Here is an 18,329-nt window from a genome sequence, read left to right on the forward strand (position 1 = left end):
ACTCAAAGACATAGGGAGTTGCCAAGGGGAGGGAGATGGTGACAGGATGGATGAAAAGTTTGGGTTAATAGATTCAAGCTATTATATACAGAATGGATAAAAAGCAAGGTCCTACTACTGCACAGGACAGGGAACTATAGTAAACATACTGTAATAAACCATAAGGGAAAAGAATATGAGAATGTATATACAGGTTTAAGTGAATCATTTTGCCATACAGCAGACATTAACACAAGACTGTAAATCAATTATACGTCAATAAAAATTTTTTTTATTTTTTATTTTTTATTTTTATTTTTTGTCTTTTTGCTATTTCTTTGGGGTGCTCCCGCGGCATATGGAGGTTCCCAGGCTAGAGGTCGAATCGGAGCTATAGCCACTGGCCTACACCAGAGCCACAGCAACGCGGGATCCAAGCCGCGTCTGCAAACTACAGCACAGCTCCCGGCAACGCCGGATCGTTAACCCACTGAGCAAGGGCAGGGACCGAACCCGCAACCTCATGGTTCCTAGTTGGATTCGTTAACCACTGCGCCACGACGGGAACTCCCAATAAAAATTTTTAAAAAGAAAAAAAGGAGTTTTTAATTCCAGGAGATATAAGTTTTAAAGGCTTTTCCTTCCCCACCTTCAATCTTCTGGCTCTGAGTAATAAAAATTATTAAAAATAGTGGCTTGATATCAACACCACTCCACTTTTGTTTTTAACTGTTATTCAAGTGGAATAAAAAACCATGAATGAAATGTAATTAAAAAACTCATCCAAACTACATGTGGAAGAAAATCAAAGAATGAGAGTGTAGAGCTAAATCGACTGCATTTAATTTCATGAGAGGTATTTATATAGGACATAAAAACTTCAGTGTAAAGAATCCAAAGTAACCCTCATATTTAAAGTCACTTGATTTTCAACATGGATTCCAAGACAATTTTACCAAAGAGACTAAATAGCCTTTTCAACACATGAGCTGTGACAACTGAATGTTCACATTCAAAAGAAAGAAACTGGACCCCTACCTCACTGAGCAAAAAAAAAATTAACTCCAATTAAATTGTAGATCTATATGCAACAAGTAGTATCATAAAATTCACAGAAGAAAATATCTGAATCATTGTGACCTAAGATTGGGCAATAGTTCCTTGGATATGACACCTATAATACAAGTGACAATAGAAAAAAAATAAATTGGTATTCAATAAAATTTATACCACACATGTGGGATGTCTATATAATGGAATATTACTTGGCAAATAAAAAGAGAAAAGGAATGGAGTACCTTTAAATTTATGACATGGAGAAACTTGGAAAACATTACGCCAAGCGAGAAAAGATGGTTACCAAAAAATACATAATACATCCTTCCATTTATTTGAAATATCCAGAGCTTTCAAATTTATAGGAACAGAAATTAAACTGGTGGTTGCCTAGAGGTGGAGTGAGGAATAGGAGACTGATGGCAAAAGGGATGGGGTTTCCTCTGGGAAGAGAGAAACAGTCCTAAAGTATACCATGGCAAAGTTTACAAAGCTCTAGGAGCTTTAATTACACAATTACACAATTTAAATGTCTGAATTCTATCCATAAAACTGTTACCAGAAAAACAATACTAAATTCTTTTTTAAAAATACAGGAAATGAACAGAAACATCAGAAAACATTTTGAAGTAAATTAAAATAAAAACAAACTTATCAAAATACTTGCAATGCAGTTGATTATGTTTACATGGTGGTTTAGGCACCTAAGAAGCAATACTGGAAAAGAAGAGATATTTCAAGTCAAAGATCTAAATATCTATCCCATGAAACACAAAAAAATCCAAAATATGCAGGAAAAACAAATGTAATGGCAAAAAGCAATAAAATAATGAGAAAAGAACAATAATAAAATCAATTAATCTAAAAACTGTATTTTTGAGATTAACAAAGGTGATGACCCTGTAGCCACATTGATTTGGCAAAGAAACATAAAAACACACATTACCAATATAGAAATTTAAGAGGTTGTTGATATAGAATCCAACGGAATTAAAAAGAAAGTAGGGAGTTCCCATTGTGGCTCAACTGGTTAATAATCCAACTAGTATCCACGAAGATGTGGGTTTGATCCATGGCCTCACTCAATGGGTTAGGATCCAGCATTGCTGTGAGCTGCAGTGCAGGTTGCAGATGGCTCAGATCCAATGCCAGCTGCAACTCCAATTCAACCCCTAGCCTGGGAACTTTCATATGCCACAGGTGCAACCCTAAAAAGAAAAAAAGAGAAGGAAAAAAAATTTAAATAAAAAGGGAATTTTATGAACAAATTTGTACTAAAAAATCTGACAACCAATTAAATTAGTTGATAACTTTGTTGAAAGACATAAGCATCCAAAGCTCTCTTAATAAACAATTTCAATATAAATTTTAGAATTATTTGTTTTAGTTTAAGAAAACCACCATAGGAATTTTAATAATGGCTTCAAAACACACCCAAATAGCCAAAGAATTCTTGAGAAAGAACAAAACTAAAAGGATCATAATCCCTGGTTTCAAACTACATTATAAAGCTATAGTTTCAAAATAGTATGGCTTGGTATAAAAACAAAGACACAGATCAATGGAGAGCCCAGAAATAAATCCACCCATATATGGATCATTAATTTAACACAAAGGAGAAAAGAACATACAATGGGGAAAGGACAATATCTTCACTAAATGGCAATGGGACAGCCACATGCAAAAGAATAAAACTAGACCATGATCTTATATCTTACACAAAAATTAACTCAAATGGACTAAAGAATTAAATGAGACTTGGCACCATAAAATTTCTAGATGAAAACATAGGTGGTGACCTCCTTGACATTAATCCTAGCAATGTTTCTTAGTGTTATTAATTTGTTTTTAATTAAATCATAGTTGATTTTCATTTTATATTACTCTCATGTATATAAAATATTGACTCAATATTTATATAGACTATATATACTCCATTTCAAGTTTCTATAAAATATTGGTTAAATTCCTTGTGCTATACATAACATTCTTGTAGCTTACTTATTTTATACCTAGCAGTTTGTACCTTTCATCACCTTTCCCTAACTTTATCCTCTCCCCATGGATAACCATTTGTTTGTATCTGTATCTATGAGTCTGACCATTTGTTAAAATCACTCATTTAATTTTTTCCTACTCCACAAAGAAGTGAAAAGTACAGAATTTGTCTCTATCAACTTACTTCACTAAGCATAATACCCTCCAGACCCACTGATGTTGCCACAAGTGCCAATTTTTTTTCATTTTTAAGACTAATAGTCCATTGCATATATATTCCAAATCATCTTCATCCACTCATTTGTCGATGGATACTTAGGTTGCTTCCATATCTTGGCTACTACAAATAACACTGCTATGAACACTGGAATGCATGTATCTTTTTCAATTAATATTTTCATTTTTTCCAGATATATAACCAAGTATGGAACAGCTGGAACATATGATAGTTCTATTTTTATGGGGTTTTTTTTTTTTTTTTTTTTTTGCTTTTTAGGGCCACACCAATGGCATATGGAAGTTTCCAAGCTAGGAGTTGAATCAGAGCTGCAGCTGCCAGCCTACACCAGAGACACAGCAATGTGGGATCTGAACCATGTCTACAACCTACACCACAGCTCGTGGCAATGCCAGATCCTTAACCCACTGAGCAAGGCCAGGGATTGAACCCACATTTTCATGGATACTAGTCGGATTTGTAACCCACTAAGCTAAAATGGGAACTCCCTCTATTTTTACTTTTGAGGAACCTCCACACTGTTTTCCGTAGTAGCTGTACCTATTTACATTTCCACCAACAATGAACTACAGTTCCTTCTTCTTCACATCCTTGCCAAAATTATTTGTAGTGTTTTTGACAATAGCAATACTGAGAAGTTTGAGGTGGTATTTCATTCTGGCTTTGATTTTCATTTCCCTGATAATTAGTAACACTGAACATCTTTTCATGTGCTAGTTGGCCATCTCGTATTTCTTCCTTCATTAGATAAATGTCCACTCAAATATTTTGCTCATTTTTTTAATCAGCTTGTTTGAATTTTTATATTAAGCTTATATATTGGTTTTATATATTGTTTTATATTGTTTTGAATATTAACCCCTTATCCTTTGCAAATATCTTCTCCTATTCAGTAAGCTGTTTTTTTCATTCTGTTAATGGTTTCCTTCACTGTGCAAAGGCTTTTAATTAAATCCCATTTGTTTATTTTTCCCTTTTATTTTTATATCTTAGAATACACATCTTAAAAAACACTGCTATGAGTTATGTGAAAGAATGTTCTGCCTAAGTTCTCTTTCAGGAGTCTTATAGTTTCTAGTATTTTATTTAGGTCTAATCCACTTTGAGTATGTTATGTGGTGTGAGAGGTGTTCTAGTATCATTCTTTTACCTTTTGCTGTCCAGTTTTCGCATTACCATTTATTGACGAGCCTGCCTTTTCTCCAATGTATAATCTGCTTCCTTTGTCACAGATTAACTGACCGTACGTGCATGAGTTTATTTATGGGCTATATATTCTTGTTTATTGATCTATGTGTCTTTTTTGTGCCGGTACCATATATCATTGATTACTGTAGCTTTGCAATGCACTCTGAAGTGAGGGAGAATGATAACTTCAGTTTTGTTCTTTTTTAAATCAGTATTGCTTCGGCTATTTTGGTTCCATATAAATTTTAGTTTTACTTGATCAGTTCTCTAAAAAATGCTATGGTTAATTTTAGAGGGATTGCATTAAATTTGTAGATTTGGGGTAGGTAAAGACATTTTAATCATATTAGTTATCCCAATTTGTGAATATGAGGCATCTTTCCATGTACTTATATTGCCTTCAATTTCCTTCATCAATGTTTTAGAGTTTTTATAGCATAGGTGTTTCATCTCCTTGGTTAAGTTTACTCCTAGGTATTTTGGTATTTTATTATATTTTTTCATGTTTCTAAATGGGATTGTTTTCTTGCTTTCACTTTATAGTAGTTCATTATTACCAAATCGAAAAGCAACAGATTTCTGCATATCAATTTTCTCTCACACAACTTTATTAAATTCCTTTCTCTGTTCTTATAATTTTGGGATTGAGACCTCAGGGTTTTCTATATATGATATCACGTAATCTGCAAAAAGTGACAGTTTAATGTCTTTCCTTCTAATTTAGATGAGATACCTTTTATTTCTTTTCTGGTCAGACTTCCATGTCTGAGACTTGCACTATTTTCTTAAATAGAAATGGTGAGAGGTGGCATCCTTGCCTTGTTCTTAATTTTAATGGAAAAGCCTTCTACTTTTCACCTTTGAGTATGATGTTAGATGTGGGTCTGCCATATTTGCCCTTTATTATGTTGAGATATATTCTTTATATACCAACTTTGATGAGAGTTTAAATCCTAAGTGGATGTTGAATTTTCTCAAATTCTTTCTCTGAGTCTATTAAGTTGGTGAGATCGCTATTATTCTTTCAGTTGTCAATGTCATGTATCACACTGATTGCTATGCAGATATTGAACTATCTGAGCATCCTCAGATAAATCCCCCATGACCATGATTCATTTGATTTATTGTTGAATTAAGTTTCCTAATATTTTGTTGAGATTTTTGCATCATTTTCATCAGGTATATTGACCTGTAACTTTCTTTTTTGGTATGGTCTTGTCTGGTATTGATATTAGGGTGATGTTTACCTAGTAGAATAAACTTTTTCCATCCTCTTCAATTTTTTGAATTATTTGAAAAGGATACATGTTAGCCCTTTTTTATATGTTCGATTAAATTCCCTTGTGAAGACATCCAGTCCTGAAATTTTTTTGCCTGCACTTTTTTTTATATATATAATGATTTTTTTTTCATTGTAGCTGGTTTATAATGTTCTGTTAATTTTCTACTGTACAGCATGGTGACCCAGTTACACATACGTGTATACATTCTTTTTCTCACATTATCATGCTCCATCATAAGTGACTAGACATAGTTCCCAGTGTTACACAGCAGGATCTCATTGCTAATCCATTCCAAAGGCACCTGTATTTTTAAATTACTGATTCAATTTCAATACTAATAACAGATCTGTTAAGATTATCTATTTTTTCCTGATTCACTCTAAGAAGTTTGTCAAGAAATTTATCCATCTCTTCTAGGTTGTCCAATTTGTTACAATATAACTGCCCATAGTATTCACTTATGATTGTATTTCTATGACATCAGTTGTAATTTATCTGCTTTCACTTATTATTTTGTTTATTTGGGCCCTCTCTCTTTTTTTCTCAGTGAGCCATGCTAAAGGCTTCTGATTTTTCTTTCTTTCTTTCTTTTTTTTTTTTTTTTTTTTTGTCTTTTTGCCATTTCTTGGGCTACTCCCACGGCACCTGGAGGTTCCCAGGTTAAGGGTCAAATTGGAGATGTAGCCACTGGCCTATGCCACAGCCACAGCAACGCAGGATCCGAGCCACCTCTGCAACCTACACCACAGCACACGGCAACACTGTATCCCCAACTCACTTATCAAGGCCAGGGATCGAACCCACAACCCCATGCTTCCTAGTTGGGTTCACCAACCACTGGGCCACGTTGGGAACTCCTGATTTTTCATTATCTTTTAAAAAAAGGCTTTCAATTTCATTGATCTTTCCTAATGTTTTTTTCTACGCCTATTTTATTTCCTAACTAATCTTCACTGTTTCTTTCCTTCTGCTAACTTCGAGCTTTGTTCTTTTTTTCTGATTACTTTAGATTGTAGGTTGGTTGGGTGGCTGAGATTTTTGTTTCTTAAGGTGTATCTGTATTACCATAAACTTCCTCTTAAAACTTCTTATGGTACATCGCATAGATTTTGGAAAGTTGTGCTTTTATTTGCATTGTTTCAAAATACTTTCTGATTTTCTCTTTGATTTCTTCTTTGATTCATTAGTTTGTTATTAGTATGTTGTTGAGTTGCCACATGTTCATGTTTTTCCCATTTTTCTTCCTGTAATTGATGTCTAGTTTCGTACTGTTGTGCTTGAAAAAGATGCTTGATTTAATGTTTATCCTTCTAAATGTGTTGAGACTTGTTCTGTGATCTGGCATGTGATGTATCCTGGAGAAAGTTCCATTCCATACGCACTTGAAAAGAATGTGTACTCTGCTCTTTGGAACAGAATGCCCTGTAGACATCTATTATCCAAATGGTGTAATGTATCATCGAAGGCGAGATTCCTTAATGATTTTTCTCTCTGGATGATCTATCTATTTATATAAGTGGAGTATTTAAATCCTCTATTATTATTTTATTATTGTCAATTTCTCTCTTTATATCTGTTAAAATTTTGTCTATATATTAGGTACATCTGTTTATGAACATTATATCCTCTTCTTGTATTGATCCCTTTAAAGTCTTTGTCTTTCATTGTAGACTTTGTATCAATGTTTACTTTGACTGAAAGACAATGGCTAATCCAGCTTTTTTTTTCCCATGTGCACAGAATATCTTTTTCCACCCCTCACTTTCAGTTTGTGTGTGTATTTAGCTCTGAAATGAGTATATTGTAGGCAACATATAGTTGGATTTTGCTTTATCCATTCTGCTACCCTTCATCTTTTGATTTGATCATTTGGTCCATTGCCATTTAAGGTGATTATCAATAGGTATTTACTCATTACCTTTTTGTTATTTGTTTTCTGGAGGTTTTGTATTTCTTCTCTCTTCTATTCTTCTCCTTTTAGTCTCTTCCTTTGAGGTTTGGTGAGTGTGTTATTGTTATGTTCATGTTCTCTTCTCTCTAGTCTTTTTATATCTACTGTGGGTTGTTGATTTGTAGTTACCATGGGGTTCATATATGTTGACCTATAACTATGTCTACTTATTTTTAAACTAATAATCAATCATTTCAAATGCATTCTAGAAGATCTAAATTTTTTCAGTCCCTTCCACCCATGTTTTGTATTTTGATGTCATATTTTATATCTTTAAGTCTATCCTATTAGTGTTTATTTTAGTTATAGTTGATTTCACAAGTTAAACTTGATTAGTGAGGTATATACCATGTATATAAATATATATATACACACACACACATGATGTTGAAAGTGTATAGCATATATACACATTTATATATACATGTTTAAACATATATAAGTTTAAGGTGTATAACTTAACTGATTTCCAAGTTTTAACAGTTGTATTCCACTTACAATAAAACATTAGCTATATTCTTTGTGTTGTACAATATATCCTTGTAGCATATTTATTTTATAAATAGTAGCCATTACCTCTTAATCTCCTACCACAATCTTGCCCCTCTCCCTCCTCTCTTCCAACTGGTAACTAGAAATTTGTTCTCTATATCTTTGAGTCTATTTAATTTTTCTTATATTAACTAGTTTCTTATAATTTTTGGAAACCACATAAAAGTGATATCATATAGTATTTGTCTCTCTCTGTCTGACATTTCACTGAGTCTAATACATTCCAAAACCAATCAGGTTGTTGTAAATGGAAAATCTTCATTTTTATGACAGAGTAGTAGTCCACTGCATATTTATATAAAATGTATATCTTTTTATGACTGAGTAGTATAATATATATATATATGTATATTTATGATATATATACACATACACACATGCAATGTATATCTGTATACATCCATGTCTTCTTTATCCATTCTTATGTTGATGGACATCTACGTTGCTTCCACATCTTGACTTGACTTTACAATTTTTGCTTTTAACTGTTGCGCTAGCTTATATAAGTGGTTGAGCCATAGCCCTTACTATGGCTATATAACAGCCTTTACCAGTGGAATTTTTCTATGTATTAGTATTTACCTTAACAATTCTGAAGGATAACCTTGCTTGGTTAGAGTATTCTAGATTGTAGGCTTTTCCCTTTCATCATTTTAAATATATCATGCCATGGATGCTAGTTGGGTTTGTTAACCACTGAGCCATGATGTGAACTCCTGGTTCTTTTTTACATTGTCTAGTTCCTCTTTAAAATTCACACTGTGTTCATCTATTCCTTTATCATTCTCATCAATATTGCTTTGAACTATTTGTTATTATGAGATGTATGGCTGGAGTTGGAGGGCTAGACCTAGAGCCAGGTGTGAGCCAAAGCTTCTCCTATTGTCAATGGCCATCATCACCCTATCGAGAATGGGGTGGAGCAGAGGAGCTAGAGCAAGAGCCTTGAGAAAACCAGTTTCTCTTAGGTATGATGGTATTTTTTCCCTTATTTTGGGACATGGTCAAGGCCTGAGGTTTGGGGCTTCAATTCTGTGTTGGTTTCACTTTTTTTCCCAGTATGTGTGCCTTGGTTGGAGTCTGGGTAGGGTTGGAGAGGTTGAAGCTACGCCACTGAACTGGCCATGGTCCCTCCCAAGTGTGAACAGGGACATTCACTCTGGTGATGGTGTTATCTTCCCTAAAACTAACTTCACTGCTTCTAGAGTGTGTGCAGAGACACATGAGTTGGGAATGGCTCAGAGACAGGGCTAGCATCCAAGTTGCCTCCCTTCCCACCTGGTGGTTACACTTTCATTAACAATGACAGGTTCCACCTTAGTTGGAAGCAGCCACAGGAACAAGAAGGGCTGTAGCAGGAGTTCAGTGCAGACTGTCGGGGAGTAGTTCTGGGCTGGTCCTGGCAGGCTGACCAGAGCCCTAGGCAGTTTTCAAACTGCTGCCTCCATGCTGTGACCGAGAGTAAGCAAGTCTGTGCATGCTCCTTAAGAGCACAGTTGTGGTTTCTTGAAGTCCTTGGGTATGCCTCACTGGTTTTCCAACCAGCTAAGGCGTCTTATCTTTCCATTATCAAACTCCAGGGCTGGGGTGCCTAATATGGGACTTGAGGCCCTCACTTTCCAGGGAGGATGCCCTTCCCTGTGATATCTCCTTCCTCTTCTGTGTCCTACACAAGGAGTATAGATCCTGACCAGATCATTTCTCCTCTCTTCCTGTCAGACGCTAAGTGGTCTTTCCTTTACAGTCTTGGTTGTAGAAGCACTGTTCTGCTAGACCCTGGTTGATTTCAGAGCATGTTGCTGTATATATAGTTATAATTTCATGTGTTCCTGGAGAGGAATGAGTCTAGCATCTTTCTACTTCACCATATAGATTTCTTTCTCTTATTTTTGTAGGTTTGATTGTTTTAGGCTACTTCTGTGCCGAGGATCAGGCTCAGATAAAATCTTCAGTTTTTCTCTGGCTTTTTTGAATCTATACTTTTCCATGAATATCCATGTGGACTTTCTAATTTCCTTTGTATATGCTTTTTGCTTTTTAAAAGTACTAAACTTTCATGTCTGACTCCCAAAAGACAAAAAAAAAAAAAAAAAAGAACATGTGACTAGTGGCCTTTAAATCCCCTGGAAGTTATTTCAGCCTTACAGTGAGGGGCATGTGGTGATAGTGGTAAGGTACACCTACAAATGCCGCGCTCCTTTCTGTCTTCACCTCTGATTCAGAAGCTACTGCTTAGTAATCAGATTACAAACATCTGATATTTGGAGGAAAAGGATCAACTTGCCCACCCTGGTTCACAGAAGCTTTCTAGAGAGCTTCTCCTGGACACGTGCATGGCTGCCTGCCACAGAGCTGTTTTGGATGAGGAGTAACTGCACTAAATGGTGAAAATTACTGAAATCAACCACGGAAACTGTCCAAGTGTCCCAGAAGTTATAAGCCTTTAAAAGACTCCAGAGTTCCAAAATAGTTATATATGATAGATTCTATCAGTGCAAAGGTTTTTAGGTGGGAAGATAATTCTCGGGCTTCCTATTTTGCCATCTTCCCAGAATCCTACACCTTCCCCTTTTACGTAACAATTTCTTTCTCTTTGCAGCTAATCACTAACTCACCACACCCAGTTAATCATGTTTAAACCTAATACACACACTCCCGTATTTTCATACTTGCTCACATACTCAAATACATTCATAGGGGCTATGCCCTTGATTTAAAATAAGTATTTTTGACCACTTGTTTTTGTCATTTTAAAATACTTCACTGAAATCTCTCCAACATTCTATGTTGTAGCTATAATTTATCCAACCATCCTTATTGATAGTTTCTATTTTTCCAGTTTTTAATCATCAAAATTAATGTTAAAATAAACATTATATATATATATGCACACATACACACACACACACACATGCCAGTACTTTTACTTCAATAACATCCCAGAAGGTTTTCTGCCGACTATATATAATCAAATGTTTTTCTCAAAGGTTAGAGCAGTCACATTCTCACAGGGAATTATGAAACTTGCTTTCCTTCTCAAAACATTTCTAAATTGCACTCCTCTGTTAATGAACTTGAGTGTCTTTTTGTTCATTTCTCTTTTTAATCTTTTAAAGTTTTATTGAAACATAGTTGATTTACAACGTTGTGACCACTTCTGCTACACAACAAACTGATTCAGTTATAATACACACACATTCATTCTTTTTCAGATTCTTTTCCCATGTCAATTATCACAGAATATTGGGTAGTCTTCTCTGTGCTATTCAGCAGGTCCCCGTTGGATAGTCATTCCATATACCACAGAGCGCATATGCCAATTCCAAACCCTCAGTCCATTCCTCCCCCACCTGTCCCTTTGGTAACCAAAGTCTGTTTTCCCTGACTTCCTCTTTATATCATTCTACCATTTTCTGTGAGGTTAGTTCTCATTTGTCATTCAACTGTAAATTTCAATAGATATAAACCCTATATCTGTTACCAGCAGCTAAGATATGTTTTCCGATATAATCCATTGATTTAAAGTATGGTATCACTTATATCTGGAATCTAATATACAACACAAATGAACCTTTCCACAGAAAAGAAAATCATGGACTTAGAGAATAGACCTGTGGTTGCCTAGGGGGAGGAGGAGGGAGTGGGATGGATTGGGAGCTTGGGGTTAATGGATACAAACTATTACTTTTGGAATGAATTAGCAATGAAATCCTGCTGTGTAGCACTGAGAACTATGTCTAGTCACTTATGATGGAACATGATAATGGGAAGAAAAAAGAATGTACACATGTATATGTAAATAAGTCACCATGCTGTACAATAGAAAAAAAAAACTGTATTGGGGAAATAACAATAAAAATAAATAAATAAATAAACTTCAAATATATATATATAAATATTACAAAATATTAAAATTTAATTCAGTAAATTATGACTATGTTTATATACATTATAGATATACATATATGTATAATTATCCCATATATCAGAGCTATGACACTTCCACTCTGCCACTCTGACTTGTGAATCATTTTCTCTTACTATCATTACTACAAATATCTCCTAAGTAGATCTCTCATTTAGCCATTGCCTTCTATAGTTTATTCTCCTCAAAGCAACTAGGATCATGTTTTAAAAACACAAGTTACATTATGTTTTAATCTTCTGGACTTCATTTCACTCAGTGAGGAAGCCCAAGCTTCACAATAACCTATAAGATCCAAGGTGATCTCCCCTTGTTATATCTCTGTCCTTATCTCCATTGACTCTCCTTTACTCTACCATTCAGTTCAGCAGCCCTCCTTGTTTCTCCCACATATCAGAAGTATCACCTTTGGAGTTTTTAATTGGCTATTAATGCCCTCTTAAAAATATCATTGCAACCATCCACTTTAAATGTTACTTTTTCAATGAATTAGGAACCATGTCTAAATTATCTTTGTATCCTCAATATTTAACACATTTCTTGGCATAGAGAATGTCCTCTACTTGGATTAGCTCTCTACCTTACATGCCAGCTAGGAGAGGTGGGGCTACTCTGAGGGTGTTTCTAAAAATGCATGGTTAATGTGATTGGCCATAAAATATTCCAGTAGATTAATTCCTTTAACAGCTGCTGTTTAAATTAATAATGTATTTTTGTTTTAAAATGAGAGAAAATGTAGTCATAAAACAGACATAATCAAATTTCAGGAGTAATACTGACTCTACAAGACCAATTCTAGAATTCATTGATATGTAGGGTGTAACTCTACTATGTTGCATTACAAAAATCTGCCATTATATCACTCTCTCACATTCTCATCTTAAGGTTTGTCAAACACAGCATACTGCAACAGGGACTTAGTGGGTTAAAAAAAAGTTTTTTTTCCTTACATAAACAAATTAATGTTTGGAGCAATAATTATTTCTTCTCACTAGATTCAGCAAGTAGCAAGTACTTCCTGCTCAGCCCTGGGGCTAGAAGCAGGAGCCATCTACCTAAATGTGGGTGCAAAGATTAAAAGTGAGTTCCACACTATGCAATCCATAATAAACAGTGATCCCATAAACACAAGTGTTGAAGACACTGAGAGTATGTGGGGGGGGGGGCGTGGGAGGAGCATTTAAAGGAAAGTAGAAGATAAGAGTTCAATAAAGTGGAATTGGACATTGCAGTATGTGGAATGACTGGCCTACAGGGAACTGCTGTATAGCATAGGGAATTCTACCTGATATTTTCTGATAATCCATATGGGAAAAGAATGTGTAAAAAAATGAATGCCTGTATATGTATAATTGAATCACTTTGTCATACAGCAGAAATGACCACAATGTAAATCAACTTCAATAAAACTTTAGAAAATTAAAAAAAAAATAAAGTGGAACTTTAGGAATTAAAGGGGTATGGAACAAAATCTCTTTTACTTCTAGTTTCCACCAGCCCTTCACAACAGCACACCCTGATCATGTTCATTCCAAACCTGACCCTGAGCAGTAATAGTAGCTGGCTCAAAGAAAGCTTACATTAAACAAATTTGGGATGTATTCAGGGAACCTTCCTTCTGGCCTTTAACTGGAGGACAATTTTCTGTTAATCCTAAAACACAAAGTTTTCACACTGACATAGAAACAGCTCTGTCCTAGTACAGGGGTGCAAGGGAATCCCGTGGCTTATGTATTTAACTCCTAGCTGTGGCAACTTCAATACCTTCCCTGAAGACATATGTGCCATTCACATAACTTTAAAAAAAAGCAAAAACAACTGAGAGTAACTATGTCATGCATGTAACATACCCTGACTTGATTTCCCTCTTTTTGAAGGGAATCCAAATGATAGACACAGTGCTTATTGCTAAATAAAAAGTGCTTAAATTGCTTAACTATCAGCAAACTTGCCTCTTTTAAATTTAAATTGATACCCTTAATTACTACAAACTGCACTGTAAAATACTTTATTATTTCAAATTAGTCAAATATAAAATTAATTATTAAGACAGTTTACCTTTTCTGAAAATGAACAGATTTTGAGTTTTGACATAAAATGAAAGAAACATTGGTGACCAAAATTAACCCATCCTTGAGAAATCTCAAATCATTATATAATAAATACATAACAGAGTGGATGAAGTTCTGAAATGTCTACGAAGGTTTCCAAATGGCTCAGATGCATTTACTTGTTTAGATACACATTAGTTTCCACGAGGAAAACAAGTTTACCAAAAGAAATAATAATAAAAGAAAAAGAAAACTCCAAGATCAAGTATCTCATATAAACATAGCTTGCTCAGTGAAAAGGAAGCATGTTGACTTTGGTGTTAGGGGATGGGATATGAGTGGTCATTTTAACCATAAAACGAGATTTTATGAGCTCTGCCAAATATCTAAAAGCAAACAAGTCAACAAATCAGCTATGCTGAGTTTCAAAACATCTAAATATTAAGTGGAGATTCGGAAAATTATCAATACTAATATTAGTATTCAATGTATCCCAGAAAATATTTACAATATCCCTTGACACATTTTGCCTTTTAAAAAAATAATATTCCAACACAATTTCCAGTAAAATTAGTGCCAAAATTTAGCACCAAGTATTTTTCAAGTTGCCAGCTACAATTTGAGGTTTAGTATCCATCCAAGTAGCTTATGGAAGTCAACAAAAACAGGAGTGAGTTAGTTGTTCTCAGTTCTCTGGCTCCATTATTTTACCTCTTTTAAATATCAAATTCCTTAGGTTTCATCCTATTCAGAGAAACCCTGTGATCTCTATAACATTTCCTGGGCCTTCAAAAAGGAGAGGAGAGTCACAGATAGGCGCTTTAAGTATCCATTATTTTACTTTCTCAATTCTTTCTTACCCACTTGAGTTTCAATTACCCTTAATTATTTTAACTCCTGTAGCTGCTGCCTTCTTTCTGCCTGGTTCCACTTTCATTTCCCAAAGTGCTATTAATATACAGTGATGTGCATTATAGTACTATCAAATATTTGTGTACAGTGGAATACATTTAAAGTTCTATACAGGAAGGATATAATTTCAGAATGAAATATGTTTCCTAAGACTCATGACCACTCTCCACACAGGGACCTCTTATTAATTATTGGCCTTGTATCTTGTTGAAGTCTGTCCTAATGACATGATTCCAGGTTCTTGTCTCTCTCACGCCCTGTTCTCTGAATAACAACACTTGTAAACATCCAAAATTTGGTTTTCTTAATTTCGCATAAAAAGTAACTTCCCTATCTGAGCTAATAATATCACTAATACACTAACCTCAAAGTCCCTCCTTTCCCAAAAACAAAAACTGAAGCCGTTTACCTAAACAAACACACAATAAGAACCAGAAAGTAATACACAGCTTGAGAGAAATTCATACATCTCCTTGGAGTAAACAACAGTCAAGCTTAAAATTTTAAATATTTTGTCATAGTATAGTCTTACTAAAACAGAATAGAATGAAATGCATATTCATAGACTACAAAAGTAATAGATTTGAAATTAGAAGGATAAGGATTTAGTCTAGCTATTTTTTTCTTTATGAAGCTGTGACTTTAAATTACTAACCATTCTCAGCTATGATATAAATGGATTTAGGTGATCTGTCATCTTCCAGATTCACTGCACAAAGACAAAATGACAACTCTTGCCATGAGAAGCTTAATGCAAAATATTTATAGGTGGAAAATGAATTATAGTAAAAGCCTCTATGGAATCACTAGCACTTAAAGGAAACAATATTTTTCTAGTTAGAGAATGGAGTAGAAATAGAGTATCTGATTAATGCTTCTTATAGCAGGTGACTGATAAGCATACCTTCCATGAAACAATGTCACTTTACTTTTATCTAGTTGAATTTGATCATGGGTTTTTCAAACATCATTTTGATCACTTGTCTCTTGTTATATCAAAAGTGTCTGAAATTTGATCACTTTGAGACCATTTTCTTTTTCCACTAAAAATTAAAATTATGAAATGAGGAGTTCCCGTCGTGGCCCACTGGTTAACGAATCCGACTAGGAACCATGAGGTTGCGCTTTCGATCCCTGGCCTTGCTCAGTGGGCTAACGATCCGGCGTTGCCGTGAGCTGTGGTGTAGATTGCAGACGCGGCTAAGATCCAGCGTTGCTGTGGCTCTGGCGTAGGCTGGTGGCTATAGTTCCGATTCGACCCCTAGCCTGGGAACCTCCATATGCCGTGAGAGCGGCCCAAGAAAATGGCAAAAAGACAAAAAAAAAATTATGAAATGACAATTTAAAAACAGCAGAATATTACATTTCTTTTTGATTATAAAATATTACATTTTAATTATGTAAAAGCATAAACAAACAAAATTACAATTTGTAAATTTACTTCCCTATTCCAAGATAACACAATCCATATTTTGGCAAACCTCAAGTGAGTCTTTTTTATGTCCATTTTTATAACATGGGAACATAATGACTATATTGCTAACTAACCCACATTTTCCACTTTGTGTTTTCAACAATTTCCTTTCATATTTCTCTATAACTTTTAAATTTTTTTAATTCTTCATTTTTTAAATTTTTTTATTAAAGTGTAGTTAATTTATAGTGTTGGGCTAATTTCTGCTATACAGCATAGTAACCCAGTCATACACAGATAAACATTATTTTTCTATATTATTTTCTTAATTTAGTGTTACTAGTAAAAATGAAAAATGGGAGAGAAGATATTATGAAACTGGTTATGAAAAAAGAAGTCTAGATAGAAAGATTGGAAATTAATTATTGAGGAGGCTCAAATTTTCATAATCATGTTATAAAAAATAGGATTATAAGGCTATGACTGAAAATATTTAACTAAACACACAGAAACCCTTTGTCCTGTAATTTACATGTACAGATAGATATAGTTTCAATCAAAACTCTCCCCTCCTCAGGGTTTTTCTCAGAGCAAGTCTAACATCTTTATTCCTCAAGCTGTAAATTAAGGGGTTCATCATGGGAACTACATTGGTGTAAAAGACAGAAGAGATTTTCCCTTCATCCATGGATACCGAAGATGGTCGGAGATACATAAAAGCACTTGATCCAAAGAACAAAGAAACAGCAATTACGTGGGAACTGCAGGTGCTGAAGGCTTTAGATCTTCCCTCCATGGTGCTAATGCGGAGGATGGTGGTGAGGATGAGACCATAAGAGATAAAGATGGTGAGACTGGGTATGATAATATTTAGGCCTCCCACAATGAAAACTTCCATCTCAATGAGGTAGGTACTTGTGCAGGAGAGCTGCAGCAGAGGGTGGATGTCACACAAATAATGGTTGACAGTATTTGCATCACAAAAGGTCAGTCTCAGCATGCATCCAATAAGGGTAGTGGCATCAAAAAATGCCATTAGGTATGAACCAAGCACAAGGCTGGAACACACTTTAGAGGACACGGCATTGTTATACAATAGTGGGTTACAGATGGCTACATAGCGGTCATAGGCCATGGATGTCAGCACATAGCATTCAGAAATGCCAAAAAAACTTAAAAAGTAAAGCTGAGTCATGCATCCCATATAGGAGATAATATTCTTCTTTGATATTATGTTGATCAGCATTTTGGGTGTAAACACAGAAGAATAACAAAGATCAATAAATGACAAGTTAAAGAGGAAAAAGTACATAGGGGTATGCAGGTGGGAATTGAGCCCAATTAAAGTTATCATGCCCAAATTTCCCATCATTGTGATTATATACATTATTAGAAATAGGAAGAACAGGGGGAGTTGGAGATCTGGTTGGTCTGTTAATCCCACCAAAATGAACTGAGTCATAAAAGAGCCATTTCCTGGAGCCATTCTTCTCTAAGGGGATCTTAAAGCACAGGAAACAGGGGTTACATTGAGAAAAAACAGCTTTTCTTACATCTTCTTGCACAAGGTAGTGTACATGCTGGGAATGACTGAGATTAGCCCAACCTGGACCCATAGACTTTCTTTACATTACCATGAAAACAAGTATTTATAAACTAAACAGCAAAAAGCAACAAAATTTAGCCTATGGAGTGAAGGCAAATTCTGACATATGCCAACATAACTACTAGAAAAAACAAATGCTTAGGGAAAAGAAGTCTGAACCAGGACAGAATTTTCCT

At 34.9% G+C, this 18,329-nt stretch overlaps 1 protein-coding gene across 1 annotated transcript; it reads right to left on the bottom strand.

The window, feature by feature from the left end:
• Nucleotides 16,926-18,099, bottom strand: LOC100520398 (olfactory receptor 8B3-like). Its single transcript, XM_003130016.4, has one exon. It carries the CDS (start codon nt 18,031-18,033, stop codon nt 17,104-17,106), a length of 930 nt encoding a protein of 309 aa, XP_003130064.3. The 5' UTR covers nt 18,034-18,099; the 3' UTR covers nt 16,926-17,103.

This window comes from Sus scrofa, chromosome 9 (genome assembly GCF_000003025.6).
Source record: "Sus scrofa isolate TJ Tabasco breed Duroc chromosome 9, Sscrofa11.1, whole genome shotgun sequence".
Taxonomy (NCBI): domain Eukaryota; kingdom Metazoa; phylum Chordata; class Mammalia; order Artiodactyla; family Suidae; genus Sus; species Sus scrofa.

Coding starts and splice junctions, on each gene's coding strand:
- LOC100520398 (XM_003130016.4), bottom strand. CDS start 18,033: ATGGCTCCAGGAAATGGCTCTTTTATGACTCAGTTCATTTTGGTGGGA.